The 18,145-nt window shown below is 47.4% G+C and overlaps 2 protein-coding genes across 6 annotated transcripts in view; both read left to right on the forward strand.

The window, feature by feature from the left end:
- Positions 1–18,145, forward strand: part of LOC120949784 (uncharacterized) — a 31,722-nt gene that overhangs the window by 12,295 nt on the left and 1,282 nt on the right. For 3 of the 5 annotated variants that reach the window (XM_040367291.2, XM_040367290.2, XM_040367288.2), the window contains exons 3-8: positions 13,962–14,053; positions 15,773–16,457; positions 16,539–17,014; positions 17,116–17,272; positions 17,486–17,887; positions 17,979–18,071. In XM_040367291.2, coding sequence (XP_040223225.2) covers positions 13,962–14,053; positions 15,773–16,457; positions 16,539–17,014; positions 17,116–17,272; positions 17,486–17,887; positions 17,979–18,071 — 1,905 coding nt within the window. The remainder of the gene's footprint in view (positions 1–13,961; positions 14,054–15,772; positions 16,458–16,538; positions 17,015–17,115; positions 17,273–17,485; positions 17,888–17,978; positions 18,072–18,145) is intronic. The other 2 variants (XM_040367292.2, XM_040367293.2) reach the window with 2 other exon arrangements.
- LOC120951099 (cathepsin B) overlaps positions 1–18,145 on the forward strand; it is a 46,593-nt gene that overhangs the window by 77 nt on the left and 28,371 nt on the right. The gene's annotated exons all lie outside the window — the stretch shown is intronic.

Raw genomic sequence — 18,145 nt, forward strand, 5'->3', positions numbered from 1 at the left:
TAGTGATATCCGCACTGTGACCACTTAAGCCTCGCAACATCTATACGCCTACTCTGGCCGTCCACAACAAGCTACACGAAAATGCGCAGGTCGTGTTTTCTTAAACATGAATCATCTCAACGGACCTACCAGAAACGTCAATAAGAAGTAATGTACTAATGTAGGACAAGCCGGGGCGAAAATGATACCGATAGCATGACAGTGCGACGACAGGCGACGGTGTAGATAGCATGAGCAGTTTGGAGAAAACTGATGTCACTTTAAACGGCTCACAAATATATTATTATGGCCGGGGTGCCTTGTCCGTACTCGCTAGTGTAATTTCGATTTTGACTAGCGCATCTGCCGGCGGCTGGTGGAAGCTTTTTTTGGTCGTCGAGGGAATGGTCGTGCCAGATCGCAAATTTATGTAGTTTTTTCGCCGTTTTATGATGCTAAAATGGTTGAAATACTTGCAGAATATATTTATCCATCATTTACCAAGCTTGTCCAGTTCAGTATAAGTAAAAAATATGGAAAAATAACATATTTTCTGAAGCGACTCCAAATTGTTTGGCTAAATGCTTCGAAAAGTCGCAAAAGTCGTGAAAAGTTCCTAAAACGTTATCGCACATGCTCACCATGTCCTGTCATAGATTTGTCTAGATTCAACAACGAACCTCTGGAAACTGTTTTCAATTTAATCGCCAACGTGTACACACCGTGCAATGATACCTGGATTTATGTTACCTTGTACACCATGTTTAACGGTTGCTTTTGCAAAAAAAAGTATACTACAGTTCACATATTGAAGACCTCTCCAGCAACTCGTGCATGAATATGTAAAATCTTTTCTCCATCAGCAGTAGTTGTTCCATCGGTGTTGTCCGCTTTACGTCTTCGTGACATACATAGCACGTGCTTGTCTTTCACGCCTACCATATTGTGATGGCGGAGGTCACCTAATGAATGGGGTACCAAAATACTAAACATAAACATCACTTGCTGCCGATGTGTAGTGCCATATGAAAGCAATTATTCGAAAAGTTTCCCCACATGGGCTTCATTGTTTGCTTCTTTGGGCTCCTCCGTGCACGACTTTGCAATCCTAAGTGACTCGAGTGTCTGTCAGCATCGTCAGCACGACAGTGCCGCAGAAATGTCAAGCATGCATTCATGCTTACTTGTGAATGCACATCACGCTGACGACATGTGACACGATTGGCAACAAATTGCATGCATTGCTTGGATGCTCCCAATCTTCCTCCTCCCTTGAGTCGCCCGCCCAACACATCATCACCATGGGCATCCTTGTCATCCTTGGATGTGTACCCAGACTCCCAGCAGCACTTCATGCTTGCAGCAGCTTTGACACCAGTTACCACCCATTTACGGTCACTACCGATTATTTTCGTCGTACTGTGAAGTTATTCCGGGGACGTTTCTCGGAAGACGTTTTATCCAAAAATGGAGCGTTCAAGGTATCTGGCAGGGGGTATGCATTCAACGGGGTAAAGATAGTCGTAGGAGGGGGCAAATTAATTTCATAATTCTGTGTGTCCCATTTCTTTGCGTCCCCCCCCCCCCTCTCTCTCTCTCTCTCTCTCTCTCTCTCTCTCTCTCTCTCTCTCTCTCTCTTTCTATCTCTTTCCTTCTCTCTATTCGATCAAACCGCTCAACCGCCAGGATAACCTTTATCTTCCCGACCGACGAACGTACCACGATGCTGTCTTGTCTTGCTTTTTCGGCGCCCGCCTGTCGCTGCTCATAACAACTTTTATTGCATTATAATTGATTAATAGCCAGGTAAGGCCCTTCGGATACGTCCCATGGTGATCGTTTCACTTTCATTTCTCGTCTTTAAACCGCGGGTATTTGCTGGGGTAGCCCCACGCACTTCACGATCGCACCTTTCGAATTGCTCGATACCCATTCTGGGATCTTTCGTATTTGCGTTGATGTGTGTAGCTGGATGTATCGTGGCGCGTGTAAACTTCATCTCAATCCCACCATAATTGGACCACCGCTCGATCACGGAGATCAAGCCGTAGTTCAATCCGCACCTCTCGGCGATAGAGGTGGGTGGGCGTCATTTTTCTAACACGGGACGACGGTGATGATAAAAAATTAGTTAGTGACCTTTTTCGCTGACAGATCCGGGAAGCGAAGCAAATCATTCAGTCACGCGTCATGTCGTCGAACGCAAAAGCGTCTGAAACCAGCAAACGTATTGCAAAACCATTCGAGCTTTATACAGATAGTTAAGCAAAATGCTGTGAAAGTCTAACAATTAATTCATCAACGGCCGTTGCTTGAATTGATATGCCTTTCAGTCACTAGACAATACTACTGTAATGGCTCTACATCGACTCGTCAATGCCGGATGGGTTCAATCCCCATTTGGAGCTACCCTCTCCCTAGTAGCAAGGTATGACTTCTTTATTGGATGTGTGGCGTTATTATGGCTATGAAGCCTACATAGACTGCTCCTCACGGCGGATATCATTATTGCAAAAAATAATAATAAAAAGACTACGAACGTTATATGTGTATAGTTTTATGTAAGAACTGTTAACTTCATTCCTGCATTTGGAAAAGAATGTCTATTTGTGCCGGTAATTGCTTTTTATTAAAGCGTATTGCAAGCTTGAAAGAGATTTTGTCCCACATAAAACAAACAAATCTACTAACCGCGGATGGAATACCGGAACAGAAGGCACACGGCAAGCAGCACACCAACGGCGGTGCAGCGTTGGGCGGGGAAAAATATTTCCTCATTGTTCGCGAAACCGTTTTCGGATCCGTTTCGTGAGATTAGTGACCGTTCCGCGTACATAAGAACCGTCAGGCGGCCTCCAGCTACATGGCACTGCGCATTATTCTATCGTTTAGTGAGATCACTAAACGGCAGTTACAAGTTCATATCCACAACGCTTTTCCTCCCCGAGCAGAAACTGGCAGTTTGCTGCTCGCTTCCAGAAAGGTTGTGGTCGTTTCAGAAACGGTCTACGAAGTAGACAGTGCATACACCTCCTCGATCCCGGAACAGCGCCTCAATCCCGGTACGTAATGTCTAGCGACGGTGCGCTGTTTTTAGCAACGAGCCGATGACGTTTCCTCGATAGCAATTCACGTGTCTGTGTGTGTGTGTGTGGGTTCCATGAGAAGTTGTTAGCAAAAACCAATGTTTAAAGGTTAGTAATACCGCGTTCCTCCCGCGTGCTTTTCTTGTCGCGTTCTATCGATGAGTTCTGGCATTGAACTTGCTTTTCTTGCGCACATCTCGTGCACGGTTGTGTGCACACACCGTACCAGTGGATACCGAACTGGCGGCAGGCATTTACACCAGCTTAGTGCAACTCACCGCCCAATGCATTCGTTGGGCAAATCATCAGCAAAGCACCGTGTGATCGGCGCACTGCAGCCAGTGGTGACCATACCAAATTAACATTTTTTCCATGAATTATTTTCCGATTGATCGCACGCCCCTATAGCAACCCTTGGCGAGGGTTTTGCAGCGTACAATGTGCTCTTATCACTTTCAGGCGATCTTCGTACGTTCGTTCGTTCGTTCGTTGGGCTCTACGCCGTGAAAGATCGTTTATGTACGCTCTCCACTGGTACGTACGAACGCGTTCCTGCTGATCGAGTGAAGGATTTTTGCGGGGATTCTAACCCCTCACATCAAATTAGAGACCAAATCAATGATGCCTAAATGGCGCAAGAAGAACCAGCCATGACCAGGGTACATCTTTCGGGATAGGACGCCATGAATAAGCACGCTTTTTTCTGGCACAGTAGCTGTTACAGGGCGCAACGACCCACCCGGGTGCCATTTTTGTACTACCATCCCACAACCCTCCGATTCTCTAGCCCACAGTTTAGGGTCTCCGTTACATTCTCGCAGGTTGGTGCCCCCGATCCAGCGCTATTGCTGCAGCGCTTTGCTTGCGCTCTTCGCGTTTTGCGCTGCAGTTATTTTGATAACGAGAGGTCGTCCGTTTTCAAAGTTCCTGCCGAAAGCAGGAACGAAAATAAGCGACTGGTGGAACCTGTTTGCTGCCATCGTGGTCCCAGGTCCTGCTGCTGCTGCTGCCTTGGGCATGTTTTACACTTTTTGCTTCGTTTTGGCTGCCAGCGCCGCGAGCCGTCGCAAAGGTAGAAATTTCTTCTTGGCGGTGTGAAGATTTAACCCACCATGTCAATGTCTTCGGGTTTTGGCCAGGTTGTTCCACCCAGCCGCGCACAACAACAACAACAACAACAACCATCCAAACCAGTATTGTAATAAGTTGGAAAACATTGTTCCAATCACGAAGCAGGTCCAAAAGGACAAGTTCACGGCTTTTTGTACTAACTCGTGTAGTTTTGTTTTGCGCTGTGTACGCTCTTCGCGGTGTTACTGGTGTTGTCGTTTTGTTTCCATTTTCTTGGTGCACATCAACATGCTAAGGCTGAAAGCGAAATCCTACGCCAATTTGCTGCAGATAGTAGTAGTAAGTGTAGAGAAAGTTACTTGACTTGTTTTCTGTGCATGTGTGTGTGGGTATATTTGCGTACATATGGGTGTGTATGGGTGTGTGTGTGTGCGGTTAAGAAATACGCAAATTCACTGCGCACTGGGTCTGGGATGGACCGGGGTTGAGTTTTTAAAGCAGAGTGGCTCTAAACGATTCCTTCGCCCGAAAGGAACGGTATTCACAAGACAATCTTCCCATCACATTGCCGAATGATTAACGGATCGCATGCCCGGGTCGCACCAAATCTGCTCGAACGGTACACCGATTAGGTTGGGACTAGATTGGAAAATTTACCAATTAGAAATGTTCTCCTTTTCGCTGCTCACCGTTTTCGCCTGCCGAACGCGTTTCGCACGGTAATTGTTAGAAAAGCATGCTTGCTGAACGAAAGCAAGCAAAATTGGAACAGTTTTCAGTGTATTTACGTCATCATGAGCGCCATCATTATTATCTACAACATTCAGATCAACACTACCAGTACCTCTCGTCAGGTAAACCATCCTGAGTTTGAACCTCATGTTGCTCTACTTTGTTTCTTTTTTTACATGATACGGTAGCAATAACAAGGGAAGAAAATTAATGAAGACTAAAAATGTTTGTTAGTTTGATTTATGATCCTGAATGCCTGTCGCAAAATGATCAACAAAGAAGGGAAACTTTGCGAGTGACTTGAGATTTCAACAAATAGTGATCACCACGAGACTTGACTCAATTTGGACCCGTTAGTAAGTACTGCAAATGATTGTGTAAATTAGTTTTGAAATAAGAATTAGCTACTTTTGCCAATGATGATCAAAAACATTCGACATTACATTTTCGATTATCTATTTATCGTCAAATTTTATCCTCAATCTTAATATGTGGTGCTCTAGTGACTCCAGTTCATTCGCGAATGAAGTGTTGTTGAGTAAAACTATTATTTAGTAAGAGAGGAAGTGAACAGCCTGACGGTCTGTTCGATAGATGCGCCAGCTTTCACAAAGCCCGCCGGGATCGATTCCCAACGGACCACCGTCCTACATGGTACATGGATTGGCTCGGTCGTTACGCCATGGCCATCGCGCATTGATCCGTCGAGTAGTTCATTATTATTTACCTGTATTTAACGCCCCCGGTCTATATTATGCCCGCAGGTTGGTGAAATGTTGATTACTTTCTCTCTACATCAATGAACTAATAAAAGCAACAGCAATTTCAACGAGAGTATGCCCGGTCATTTGGGTCACGGTTCCAAAGACTTCCTAATGATGTTTACTGATTTTGTGCAAGTTGGTAGTTAATCAATCGTAGAATGATGTTACCTATCCTAGACTTGTGGACCATTTCCAAAAAACCAATCGTGCGAAATGTAGGTCGGCAACTCTCACTGATGCCAGCATGCGATGAGGCGCTGGCCTTCTGACCTTCGCTTGATCAATCAAGCCAACCAATCGATCGATAAACTCACCCTATTTCTTCCGTCACCTTGCATAGCCCTGTCCTCTCTTTCAGACAGCAACTCGTTCGTCGGATTCAACCGCTATCCACCACAGCCTAGCCGGTCCATGTCCGGTTTGATTTATTTTTCACAGCAGTTTTTGCACTGCTGCTGTGGTCTGCTCTGAATTTCCCCCTCTCACTCGCTTCAAGATCTGGTTGTTCGATTGGAAGGAGAAGCCTCTGCGTTGGCCAGCAGTTGCCCAGCAGCGGGCACGGCTGCATCGAGCGGAAATCAATTTCATTAAGATAATTCATCATTATCGAATCATTAACGACTTGATTACCCCACATTCGTTCACAGTTCCACAATCGCTCTGTACAATGGGGCTGGCGAAAGCTTTACGTGGTATCCGCACACTCCGAACGGAATGGTACACATCCGGGTGGGGGGTGGTGGTGGTACTACAAGCGCACCAGTTCGCATTCTCAACTACTCCGTTTCAACTCGTTTTCATTTGCGATTGCGTTACGTACGATCAAGCGTAACATTTTCCTTGGAAATCGTCGTGTTTGCATTGTTGGTGGTAAACACGGCCACACCTTACCTCCGCGTGATGGATCGCGATGAAGTGCATGCGAAAACGACATCGTGAACGATGTCAACTGCCAGTTCTTCGATGGACGTGGCACCCCTCCAGTACCAACAAGTAACAGTAATTAATTGTGTCTTGGAGAAAACGGCTTCTCCTCGCTGCCATCGGGCTTGCATCACCGCCATCGCGGACCCATCGATCGTGAAACTGGATGCTGTGACAGGGCAATCGTTCCAAGAGTAATGCAATCGCTCATTATCGGAGCTGATGCTGGCGCACTCTCACTTTTTAAACGAGTGTTGGTCCACAGCATTAATTACGGGCAGGAAAGTTAAATGGGTCGAGTTCCATTACGACGTCGCAAAAAAAATAATTCTGCCGAGCGTGCGTATTACATTCTATCGTCTGGATTGTGCTGTGTTGTGTTTTGTGTCTGCAAAATTGAGAGATATAAAAAATGTTTTATTGTATCATGTGTTTTCTATTGTTCCAGTAACACGCATACTGGTTGTTGATGGGGTCGGAGTATTTTTTTACCAAATAAATTAAAATGATGCGTTCAAGCAGCTAGGTATGCAAACCGTTAGGATCAGATATATGCAGCAGCCCAAGCTTAGATCCACTACGGATCGTTGACCAATAAATGTTGACGTGCAGACCAGTTTGTATGTATTCCGATAACTGACGAGACTGTTTACCACAATCCTTATATATTAGCCGACGCATTACGGTCATAAGATTGTTATCGCGATCGTTGTCTCGCGATCGTTTTGGGAGCCTCTGCTCCAATCATTGTGAAGAGCAGCAGGAACATACGCTTGCGCCATCTACGCTTCCATCTTTTCGTGTAGTCCTCTTTCTTTCTCGATCGTGACATGGGGCACCGTTTTTGATATCATTGAGAAAACTTCACAGTTCGGGTAGGGTTACGGTGGTCTTATCCATCATCACCGATTGGTCGCGGAAATCATAGACAAAATCACACACAAAAAGAAGAAATATGAGGGGATCTAAGCCGAGGAATGTTCCCGCTTTCAAGACGCAAACCTAGCCCCACCGCACTGTCTGCCTGCTTACCTGGGAGCGATGGTTTAGCGGCCTGTTTCCTAAAGAGAGGTGGATGATCCCATGCCGTTCAACCACAGTATCTGCCCGTGGATATCAGTGCGCTAGTCTGACGTGCCGGATCGTCGCGCCATCATGGCGATCGGGGCGGGCGGATGAACGAACACAATAATTCGACGAGAGCGGCCGAGATGATGTTCGCAGAAGGAGGGGTGCTCAAGTGGCACGTATCTGGAGCCGGAGCGGGAGTCATCGTTCGACCGTCCGCGAAACGAAAAGTCGTGCCTAGGTAATAATAATGTTTTCAAAAAAAAACGGGCACTCATTTTTCTGTCCCCGCTGACACAGCGACAGCGGGGAATGGAACCGGGAACAACTGCGACGACGACGACAAAGACGACGACGACGTTTTGGTGCCACGCCACCCGCAAACAGCAAAATGAGCGTCGGTGTTTCTATTCCTTCGTTTGGCCCTATGACCTGCCAGCGCCTTCAGCCGTAATACATATTAGAAGACGGTTCCTGAACGAGAAGAGTCAAGAGCGGATAGCGGATTCAGGTCGCCTAAAGCCTCCATCGCGCATAATGGTTTCGGTTTTCCAGGATCCTATCGGATGGTTATGATCTTGCGACCAGCTTTCCCAAGACGCGCTGGACAGCGCAAGATCGCAACAATTACTGCAATTGCCTGCCATTCGGTTTCTATTGCCTTCATTTGCTGGCCGTTCTTTATTTGTGTCCCGGTGTGTCACGCTTTTGGCCTGTGTCTCACTTAAGCCAAGGAAGGGAACCGAGTTGGTAGCGGACGCGAACGCTCAAACATATTCATGCTGCATGCTTTCGCCAAAGTGCATCGGCTGCACGTTTGAACACGATCGCTCGATTTGAGGAAGTAGGGTGGTATGGGACGTGCTTTGCCGGCGTCACCGATATCGTGGCACCAGCGTGCCACAGGCAGTTTCCATGTTCCATGGCCCTCTTTTCACGTTCGTCGTCGAGATCACACTGATAATCCGTAGCTGATGCCAGGCCCAATCGATTTGGCCAACGTTTTTCCGCACTAGTTCATACGATTGCAGATTCCTCTGCAGTGTTATACAGCACAGGTTGTTCACTGGCATGACCGTGGATCGACTTATCGTTCATCATACCCAACATATGATTGTACGTAATGGGAAACAAAAGCTGTTCGGTTTGACGATCAGGGTGACATGATCATATTTTGAGAGTCAACAAAAGCCAAACTAACCCGCTGTACCGTTTGGCTAAACATGTTGGTGTGCTTCTTCGAGTGAACGAGATGCGATGTCGCTGGCTACGATATAGCTTTCGATAGGTTCCTGCACATCCACATCCACACTGCAATGGGCGTTTGGAGGTCTTTTGAAGACGTGCTGTTGCTGCTGGTGGTGGTTGAATGCAGAGCAGCTCAAGGTGCTGCAGCGCTCAAACACTCGCTTCATGCGCTGTAACGAACCGCACCGTTTGGTCATGATTGTGCACATTCACCAGCCTCGGAGCTAACGGTGTTGCCGGATACCTTCTATACGATCAACCGACTGAGTTGTTTGGGGGCCTGCCGTTCGTGGTGCTTCAAAAAGTGGGTCAATTATGGTTCATAGTTCAAGCGGTAGAAGGCTCCACATATGTGGACGCTCGGAATTCATTCTTTAAAGGAAAGGAAAGCTAAGAGAAAGAGAAAGGATGACAGTGGTTTGGACGATCACCACGTTTAGAAAGGTGTCGTCTGTTGTGTCTGTGCTGTTCGTTTTGGGCTACATTTGTCTATTCAATATCGCTATGACTCTGAAGACGGGTTAGCTGTTCGTTTGTTGTTCATGCTCACGGTCCCTCTGTGTGAAACTACAACCAGCTTGGTTACACTATGGGAAAGCTAACCCAGCACCAGAGAGTGTACTTCCATCCCCGATACTGTTTGATGTTTTTATGTGGCAGTTTTGCAACCATCTGGACAAGCAGTTTGTTGTCCTCAACGTAAAGGGAGACAATCACAAACTCTCATTTTACTGCACCTCAATAACATCACCCACAAAAGGATAGCAAAGTGACGACTGGTTGGAGTGCATTCAGGTAAAAGATCGATGTTATTTTCGTTTATGCATATCAATGTTAAACTAAAACCACTTTACCGGCAGTGGGATCACAAGTGCTGCGTGTAGAGTTTTGCTGCGATCGCAACATTGTTGATGCCACTTACACGTTTGCCCATATTTGTTTTTCTTATTCAGCCTTTTGAGAACCTTGGAGTGCACTGAGTGCGGGTTTTTCTTCCATATTTTTGATGCAACTTGCCCCCGCCACGCAAGTGTGATGTCGGTAAAAAGGTGTCGTAAATCAGGCAGTAGCAGTGAAAAATCTTTTCCACCAGCGTCATTAAATCGGACAGCTGATGAGCATGATTCGAAAAAGAAACAATCGATTCTATGGCGTGTCTGACACACACACTCATAATTAAAGACGAACAAAACCTCACAATTAAAGCTGCCAACCATTCACGGCGGGGAAGGAGGGACTTGTACACTACTGTCACCTGCAGACACGATGCGCATGTGGAAGGGTGCAAACGGTCATAATCGTTATCAATTTCTGCCAGCTCTCATAAGCCTCAATTACACCCCAGCCCCCAAGATGCAGACGCATGCATTTCGCTGCCTCATTTTTGCCTTTTTACCTGCAAATCTGCAAACTACGGTTAGTTTCTGGATTTATCATCGCGTTCATTACTGCCCTGTTTTCTACACACCCCATTGCATGTATTGCATGCTGTGAACTGCGTTTTTACCGGCCCACAGTGCCTGCCAATCGCTGTTATTATCCATTTTTGGGTAAAGCTATCGGGCTGCAATTCGTGCAACGGTTGCATCGCTCGCATTTGATTCCGGAGGCGAAATGCATGCCACCTCGCCATCCTCGCCCCGGTTCGCAAAAACGGTCGTGTCCACGCCACCAGCGTCAAACCCCCATTTGGCCGACGGCCAACAGAATGTGTGCAAAAGGAGTAAATTACATTTAAATGAAGCGCACGGTTAGCTGAAGGTACTGTTATTAAAAATAATCATCTTGTTTATTTCGCTTTATGTTCGGTTCGGCCGAAGAGCTGCCGTAAAACCTACGTCCTCCAACATCGCCACAACCAGAACCCAACCGGGCATGCCGGGCCCCGGGTAGAACTGCGTGAAGAGAAAACGAATGCGGACGACATTCGGGGGCCGCCGCTGCTGACACTGCAGGGATCTCGCGCCCGCGTTGCGTTGGCACACGGTGGGCAATCGTTGCAGGCCGCTGCGGAGACTTTTTTTTCCCCCACATCACTATTGCACTGTTGCAAACACTCACGCTGTGATGGAGCAGCATTCGCTTCTTTTACTTGTTTTTTTTGTTCAAGAAGACTCTTTTATAGCTCTAGTCGAGCTCGTCCCTGCCCATCCCGCCAGTTGCGGTCGATTCATGCACCATAAATTTATCGACACTCACGCGAGAAAAAAACACAACCACCGACTACGACGACGCCAACGACGATGACTTCCATCTTCGCCGGTGTCTCTGTCGATCCCGTGCCTTCACAAACTATTAATTAACATATTACATCGGCGTGGAGCAGGAATTGGGAATGAATTAGTTAGTATCGACGAAACCGACCGCGTCCGCCACCTTGACATCCAGTTCCTCCAGTGTCCCTTGCTTGCGCGATCGCACGTATCATCTGGGCAATATTTATGGCAAATTTATGCACTATCGCAGTGTGTCAGCACCGTGTAGTGGAGGGGGAGGGGGGGGGAGGAGGGCTACACGGTGTTCCCGGGTGGGTGAAAACAACAATAAAATCCAGCACGAGATCGCGATCACGAGCTGAGATCCTCCATCGGAAACATCTTCTTCTGGGTGATCTAACCCATTGATCTGTACGGGACCGCCAGGATCGTTGCTAAAGGGAAAACTTGGGAAAACGCTAGTGAGCCGTTCAACTGGTACCGGGAAGTGCAGTCCTAGGTTTCCGGGAGCGCATTATTGACCACAGCCCGGCTGGGGGTGTTTGACCGTAATCAGTAGGTTGGATTAAAGGTGAAGAGTGAATACTGGTCCTACACATTTATTTTCGTTCCTCGGTTTTATTTTTAAAATAATGTTTTCCCTAAATTTAAATACGCTCGTGTCCTATTTGAAGCCACCACAACAACAAAAAACAGTACATCGAATCTCGTTTTAATGCAGTGACGTCTGCAATATGAACCTGTTCGAAAGCAACTGGAAAACCGCAAGCACAAAATCAATTTCTACAACACCTTTACTGTTCAGTGCCAACCGTCGGCCACCACCTGCGGATGGCTACTCGAAAGGCAAGATTGCTATGCCTCCATTAAATAATGACCGTTATTTTCTGTTCAATTTCCGACATAATTATTTGTACCGCGCGAGCGCGCGCGCGCACTGCAGCATTGCGCGGGCGGCCGTGCGTCATTAACAAAGCGTACACACTTCTCCATTACAGCTCTCCGGTTCGCTTGTAGCCGATGTGTGCAAGTAGAATTGGAAGGGAGCAAAAACAAATAAAACCGAACAAACCAATTCATCACCCCACTCTGCAATAGCTACCCTCCTGTAGCCCCCATTTTTCTATTGAACGAAATTTGGAAATTGCAGTCGCAATTATTGCGTGCGAAGGTTTGATCTTGCGAACCCCCGCAGCTGCTTAATCCTTCGAGGTCGAATCATCTTGATGGTTTCCCGCTAGCAGTTGCCGTAGCAACCGCCGATTCATTCTAGAGCAGAGCCGATCGGTACGTAAACCGGGGAGAATGAAGGCCCGTGATGAATCACCGCTCGCTGTCGATTGATTGAGCAATGTAGCAGCGATGGAGTGCTGCAGCAGCAGCAGCACGAACTTTGAATGCCATCACCATAGCAATCGCTTCGAAAGCCATCAATCGGCGGTTAAAGTGTACCGCGTTTCTTCTACCGAAGGCGAGAAAAATGCATCCGCCGCTGATGGCACGATCACGCAATAAGCACAGCGTCCCAAGGAATCAATTTTGCCGCATACAATTAGCTTGTGGCCAGATTGTGTGCAGCTCCCAGACCTAGACCATTCTTCATCGTCAAGAGAAGTGTGGTGCGCCGCTCTACCCAGCATTAGCCCAGTATCGTATCTTGTTGCATGAAGATGATTTATTGTGTGCAGAACTGTTTGCTGTGCGAAGCTTGATAGCCTGATCGGTGCCGGTGGTGCCCGTCACGGAGTGTGGAAGCATGGTTCAGGTTGGAATAGAAAACAGTTGATCTGCTATATATCTAAACTAACAGGATTAAATGCTCTTGCACGCTCTTTTGTTTGTAGCTGCTAATTTAAAAAAGAAACATTTAAATAGAAATAAATGTACCCACCGTGTAGCGTAGAGCCTTCAATAACCAAATCTAATCCAGTCGAAAAAGAAATGCTCTCTCGCATAATTTCGATGACTGACCCGAAGCAAACTATCAAGATTGAATTGATTTTTTTTGTTCGGTCTGCGCCTCGTGATTTCTCCTCGCGCGCAACCATATGGGTGGATAAAAGTGTGTGCGTTGCGCCTTGAATGTTCAGCGCAACAGCTGTCGAACGTTAATGATGATCGTGGCCGATGGCGGTCCATACAGGGTGCGTGTATATGGGAGGAAGGGAGGGGGAGGGGTTGGGCGAAAGGCAAAGAGGCGTACAAAATACAATCTCCCAAAACACGGGAGATCCAGACGAACCGTACGGAAGAGTGGTGGTGGTGGTGGTGGTGGTGGTGATGGTGTTGTTAGTCTAACGCACGTTTGTAGCAGCATTAGTTCCTCTTTCACCTTTCGCTCCGAATAATGGATCGTCATAATATTCCGTTATCCGTGGAATTGATGTTGATCGACTGAACGCAGGATAAATGACGATCTTGTCCGTACGACGTCTCACATGGGTTTAGGTTTTCTGAGTTCAGCGCCTTGTTATGACGCCTGGCTGACGATGGCTCTGCTTTCAGAAGCAACGTTTTCTAAAACTGATTCCACACTGAGTTTTGTTTATTTATTTATTTATTACTATATTAAACAAATGATTGTAACGTGTAACGTAGCGTCCTTATTATGGCCAATTGTACGATTCCGTAGTATAACCGTAGTCTAATAACCATAGTATAATCTAAACGTAATCGAACTTCGTTAGCCGTTAAGACCATTTTGAAGCAAAAGTACATCACAGCTCTTTTAACCGAGTTTTGCATGCTTCCGTTTTGAAAGAGAGTTAGTGGTGGTTCTTATTCAACATCTGATATCCACGCAATGTACCTTTTCCATCGATAGAGAACGCGCAGTAATGTAGTATCCATCTTTTTCCCCCTTAATTGCACAGGTTTCCAGCACCACCACCGTGCCCAACAACCCAGATGGCCCGCGGACTTCGAATGCATTCACGAAAACAGACGAGTGCAATCTCGGCTTGAGGTTAGTAACAAACGAGATGCGCCAAGCAACATTCACTCCTTTCTATATTTCCCATTCAAACGGTGTTTGCTAGAACTTGTCCATTAGAACAGGCTTGGGTGAACGAGCTGTATGTGTGTATGTGTGTGTTTATGCCGACGACTCTTTCACACTTCACGATCCAATGCACCGGATAGGTCGTGTGGATTGGTTGTCTAGCGTTCCCCGTTTTTTCGTTTTATGTTTCGCTTATGCAACACGACAGTATTTCACAGCACCGGCATGAGACTCGCCCCACTCCCACTCCCCATGCCGCACTGTGTTGTCCTTTGTGACGCGTCCAAACGCAATTGCTGTTGCTCCATTGCACCAGAAGCTCACAGTGGCGGGATAGGTAGGGGTGATGGGGGAGGGGGGGGGGGGTTGAGGGAGGACATGCGGAGAGCGTAGTACGGCACACTATACCCCCAATGATCGTTCGGACAGCTTGCCTGAATGCTGCTTTGTAAGCCTGTTGAAGTCGTTCGTTCCATGAGCATCGTTTCACCACGCTACTGCTGCGTGCTGCAACGCCTGTGAGGTAAAGTTCTCACGCTCGGATACGAAAGAAATCGTTAGAGGAAAAAAAAGAAGTAAAACGATCGCAAGAAGACGGCAAGCGAAAGGCGATGGTGGCGAATTGTAATTTATTTTATTGCTGGCAGCTATTTTGTTATTTTACGCTACTCAAAGCCTCAAAGGCCCACCAATCGTTGCTCGGTGTTTCGGTTCCAATTCACCAGCACCCTGGACAAAGTGATATGCATCCCTGCTCTCCAATTCGTCTTGCCGTACTACGCTATCCTCGAGCGGCCGAGGATGGCGGCCGTGGAATCATTGGCGATGCTTTCATTCAACAATAATACTGCAAAAGCCTGTCCTTTTCCTCCAACACGATTCGTCAATGAGTTGCGCTCCATACGGGATGGTCGCGCGTACAGACCTCAAAGATCTTTCATGAAGCTGAGCCCGTTGGGGTAGTATGTTATGACAACACAGGCACTGGACTGATCATAACTTGTTGGGAATTCCAGTTAACTGCAATGGAAATTCGTTTGTATTTATGGTGCGCCCTTTAATGACAGCAACCACATGCTGTACGCAGCACAATGCTCTACATCGATCAATTGTTGAGCGAGATATCGTCTCCTCCGCCCCAGTATACGATGATGACTAATGCGATCGGTGAACCAGAACCCGACTGCAGACACCCCTGTGGAAAAAACAACAAATCATTCAACCTTGAACCACGGTCAATACGCTTACATCGATCGCACTGAGCCTACTATACACCTCCCACTACTGAGCCGGATGGGTGAGTGGGGATGGAAAAACTTGAGGCAACAAGTACCCGTTATCGGTTGTGGTTTGGGTTTGGCCGTTCCAGCTGCCTGCTTGGCCCGAATGAGGTCGAACAGCTGTTTCGGTGTATCGATTGCGAAGGGAAAGGTACACGCTGCGGTGTAGCTTACTGTCCGTTAGTAGACGGACGGCGCCAAAACCTGTTCCCAAAACTAACAGTAGATCCTGTGCCGATCCTTGCGCCACATTTTGTGCTATGCGCTTGGAATCGATTCGAATCGAGGCATGAGCGATTGTGAGAGCGTTTGTGTTGTTTTAGCATTTAGACTTTTTTTTATTAATGTCTTTTTTGTTTATTTTCTAAACATCCCTCCTTTCCATTTTATTTTCTGCTAAAAGGAAGTTTACCGATGCAATGGAAGGGCGGGAAACGAGCGCACCACCATCGATACTGCTGCCGGCCACATCACCCCTGCTAGCATCCTACAATACTTCCACAAAGAAAACAACCCATACCACAAATAATGGGCCAACGACAGCGAGCCATGTCACCTCCGGCACGCCGGTGTCGCTCCGTCCCAAGGGCCACTACCGCTCATCTTCACTTGAGAACAACCCATTCCATCCGCATGGTGGTAAGCCTATGGTCGGGCTTAACATTGCGCAGGCAAGCTTCACCGGCACGCTGAAATCTCGCCGAGAGCAAAAACGGATATCCGATTTCCTCAGCAAACAGTCGACGGGCCTCGGCACCGGCTCTAGTGGCGCGAGCTCGCTCACGTTGGTCACCGCGGCGCGAGAGCCACCGTCGGAGAGCAGCCTGCGGAAGGCCCACTTCGAGAATATTCGCGAGATTTTCGAGAAAAATAATAGCAAAAATGCCAGCGCCCAGCAGCACAGCCAGAAGTCAGCGAAGCTTAAGGGCCACCATCAGGTCACCAGCAGCACGGCCGCGGCAATGATGGCGGCCAATGTCGCTACCGCTAGCGAACTTGCCAGCAACGGTGGCAGTGCCTCTACGCTCGGTATACCGATCGATGATAAACCTCCAAAAATACAGGCTTGCAGCGGTATTCTAGGGAAGGTAGGTCATTTTACCATTACTTTTATGATTGTACGATCGCACTAACTCTTGCTTTCGCGCGCACACACACCCACCTCTTAGGGCAAACAAGTGATCCGTCCGATTGCCTTCAAACCAGTTCCTTACAAATGTAACACACCAAATTACGGTGCCCCAATTGGTGGCCGCCTGACGGAGCTGAGCGATCGGTACGGTTCGACCCCGTCGCTCGGTCCTACGATGAGCCTGCAGTACAAATTCGGAAGCACCACAGACCTGCACCACCTGCAGCAGCAGCAGCAACAGCAGCAACAGGGCAGCAGTGGCAGCAATGGTGCCACACCGATCGCCTCCGTAGGACCGTGCTCGAGCAGCGGATCGATGGGGGGCGCATCATTCAGCACGTTCGGTGGCAGTATGATGAGCAACAGTTACCACCAACACTATCCCCATCAATACAGTACCTTAATGCGTAAAGGTGGATCCTCGACTATACCCTTCAAGACGTACGATAGTCTGGAGTCCATTCTGAAGCTGCCGGATAGCATGATGGCATCCTATCCAAATCCCAGCCATGGGTACGTATTTAATCTGCCATTATTCACCACTCCACGTTCTGTATGCAATGTACATGTACACTCTTTAACATTCCTTTTATCACTCACACGCTTTCTTGCAGCCTGTACCATCAACAGGATGTCCTCGATATGGCACCATCACCATCGGACTCGGGTATATCCGAACTAGAGGCAGCGCTGCGCGATCGTGATTCCGAGCTAGCCTACCTGCGGCAAACCATGGAGCACAATGAACAAGTAATATTCAAAGTTCATCAGGTTGGTAGTGTGCTGCGTTTTTGGATGCCTTTTTGGTAGTGAGAAATTGTGCGGTTAATGGGCAAACACAAAACTGTATCGGCGTGCGTCTTAATATCAAACGGGCTTGCTCGGGGCCATACTTGCTAACACCATTAACAATCGCGTACTTTACGTTGCAAGTGTGCTTAATGTTTACCTCACCTTAATATGCTTTCGTCTTGTCGTTCACAGGACAAGGAGAAACACTGGGAGCAGGAGCTGAACCGACTGAAAGCGATACACGAAAGCCGTTTGCGGGCCGGTGCTCAGAAGGTTCACAAACTCGAGCAGTTGCTCATGATGCAAACGTTTCAGCTGCGGCAGGATAAGAAGCGTTTACAAGAGGATAACGCACGACTGCAAACAGGCATAGCGCAAGCAAAGGATCAAACTGAACTGCACAAATCGGAACTGGAGCAGGCCCAACTTACTACAAAAGAGCTCAAGGACCAAAACGGAGATTTGTTGGACGAAATTCAGATGCTGCGACGAATAATCAGCGATCTGAAGGAGCGCTTGGAGGAAAGTGAATGGAACCTCTGTCAGAAAAATGGTGAAATAGCTCTGATGAAAACTCAGCTCAAAGATGCACAGGTGAGTAACAGATGATAGTTTTGTACGGTTGAAACATTTTCTGTAAATCATCTAACAACGCAACATTCTGTCTTTGATCATGGATCAACAGGCCGAACTATCGTCGAAAGACCAGGAAATTGTGCAGTTGAGAGCAGACGTGAAGCTGCAACACTATGACGACATTAGTTTGAAAAAGTCTGAGGTACAGCAATGATCACCTTGTGTGCTGCATTTCGTTCGTTCGACTCAAATCGACTAATTTCCACACTTGTTTTC

The sequence above is a fragment of the Anopheles coluzzii genome, chromosome 2 (genome assembly GCF_943734685.1).
Source record: "Anopheles coluzzii chromosome 2, AcolN3, whole genome shotgun sequence".
Taxonomy (NCBI): domain Eukaryota; kingdom Metazoa; phylum Arthropoda; class Insecta; order Diptera; family Culicidae; genus Anopheles; species Anopheles coluzzii.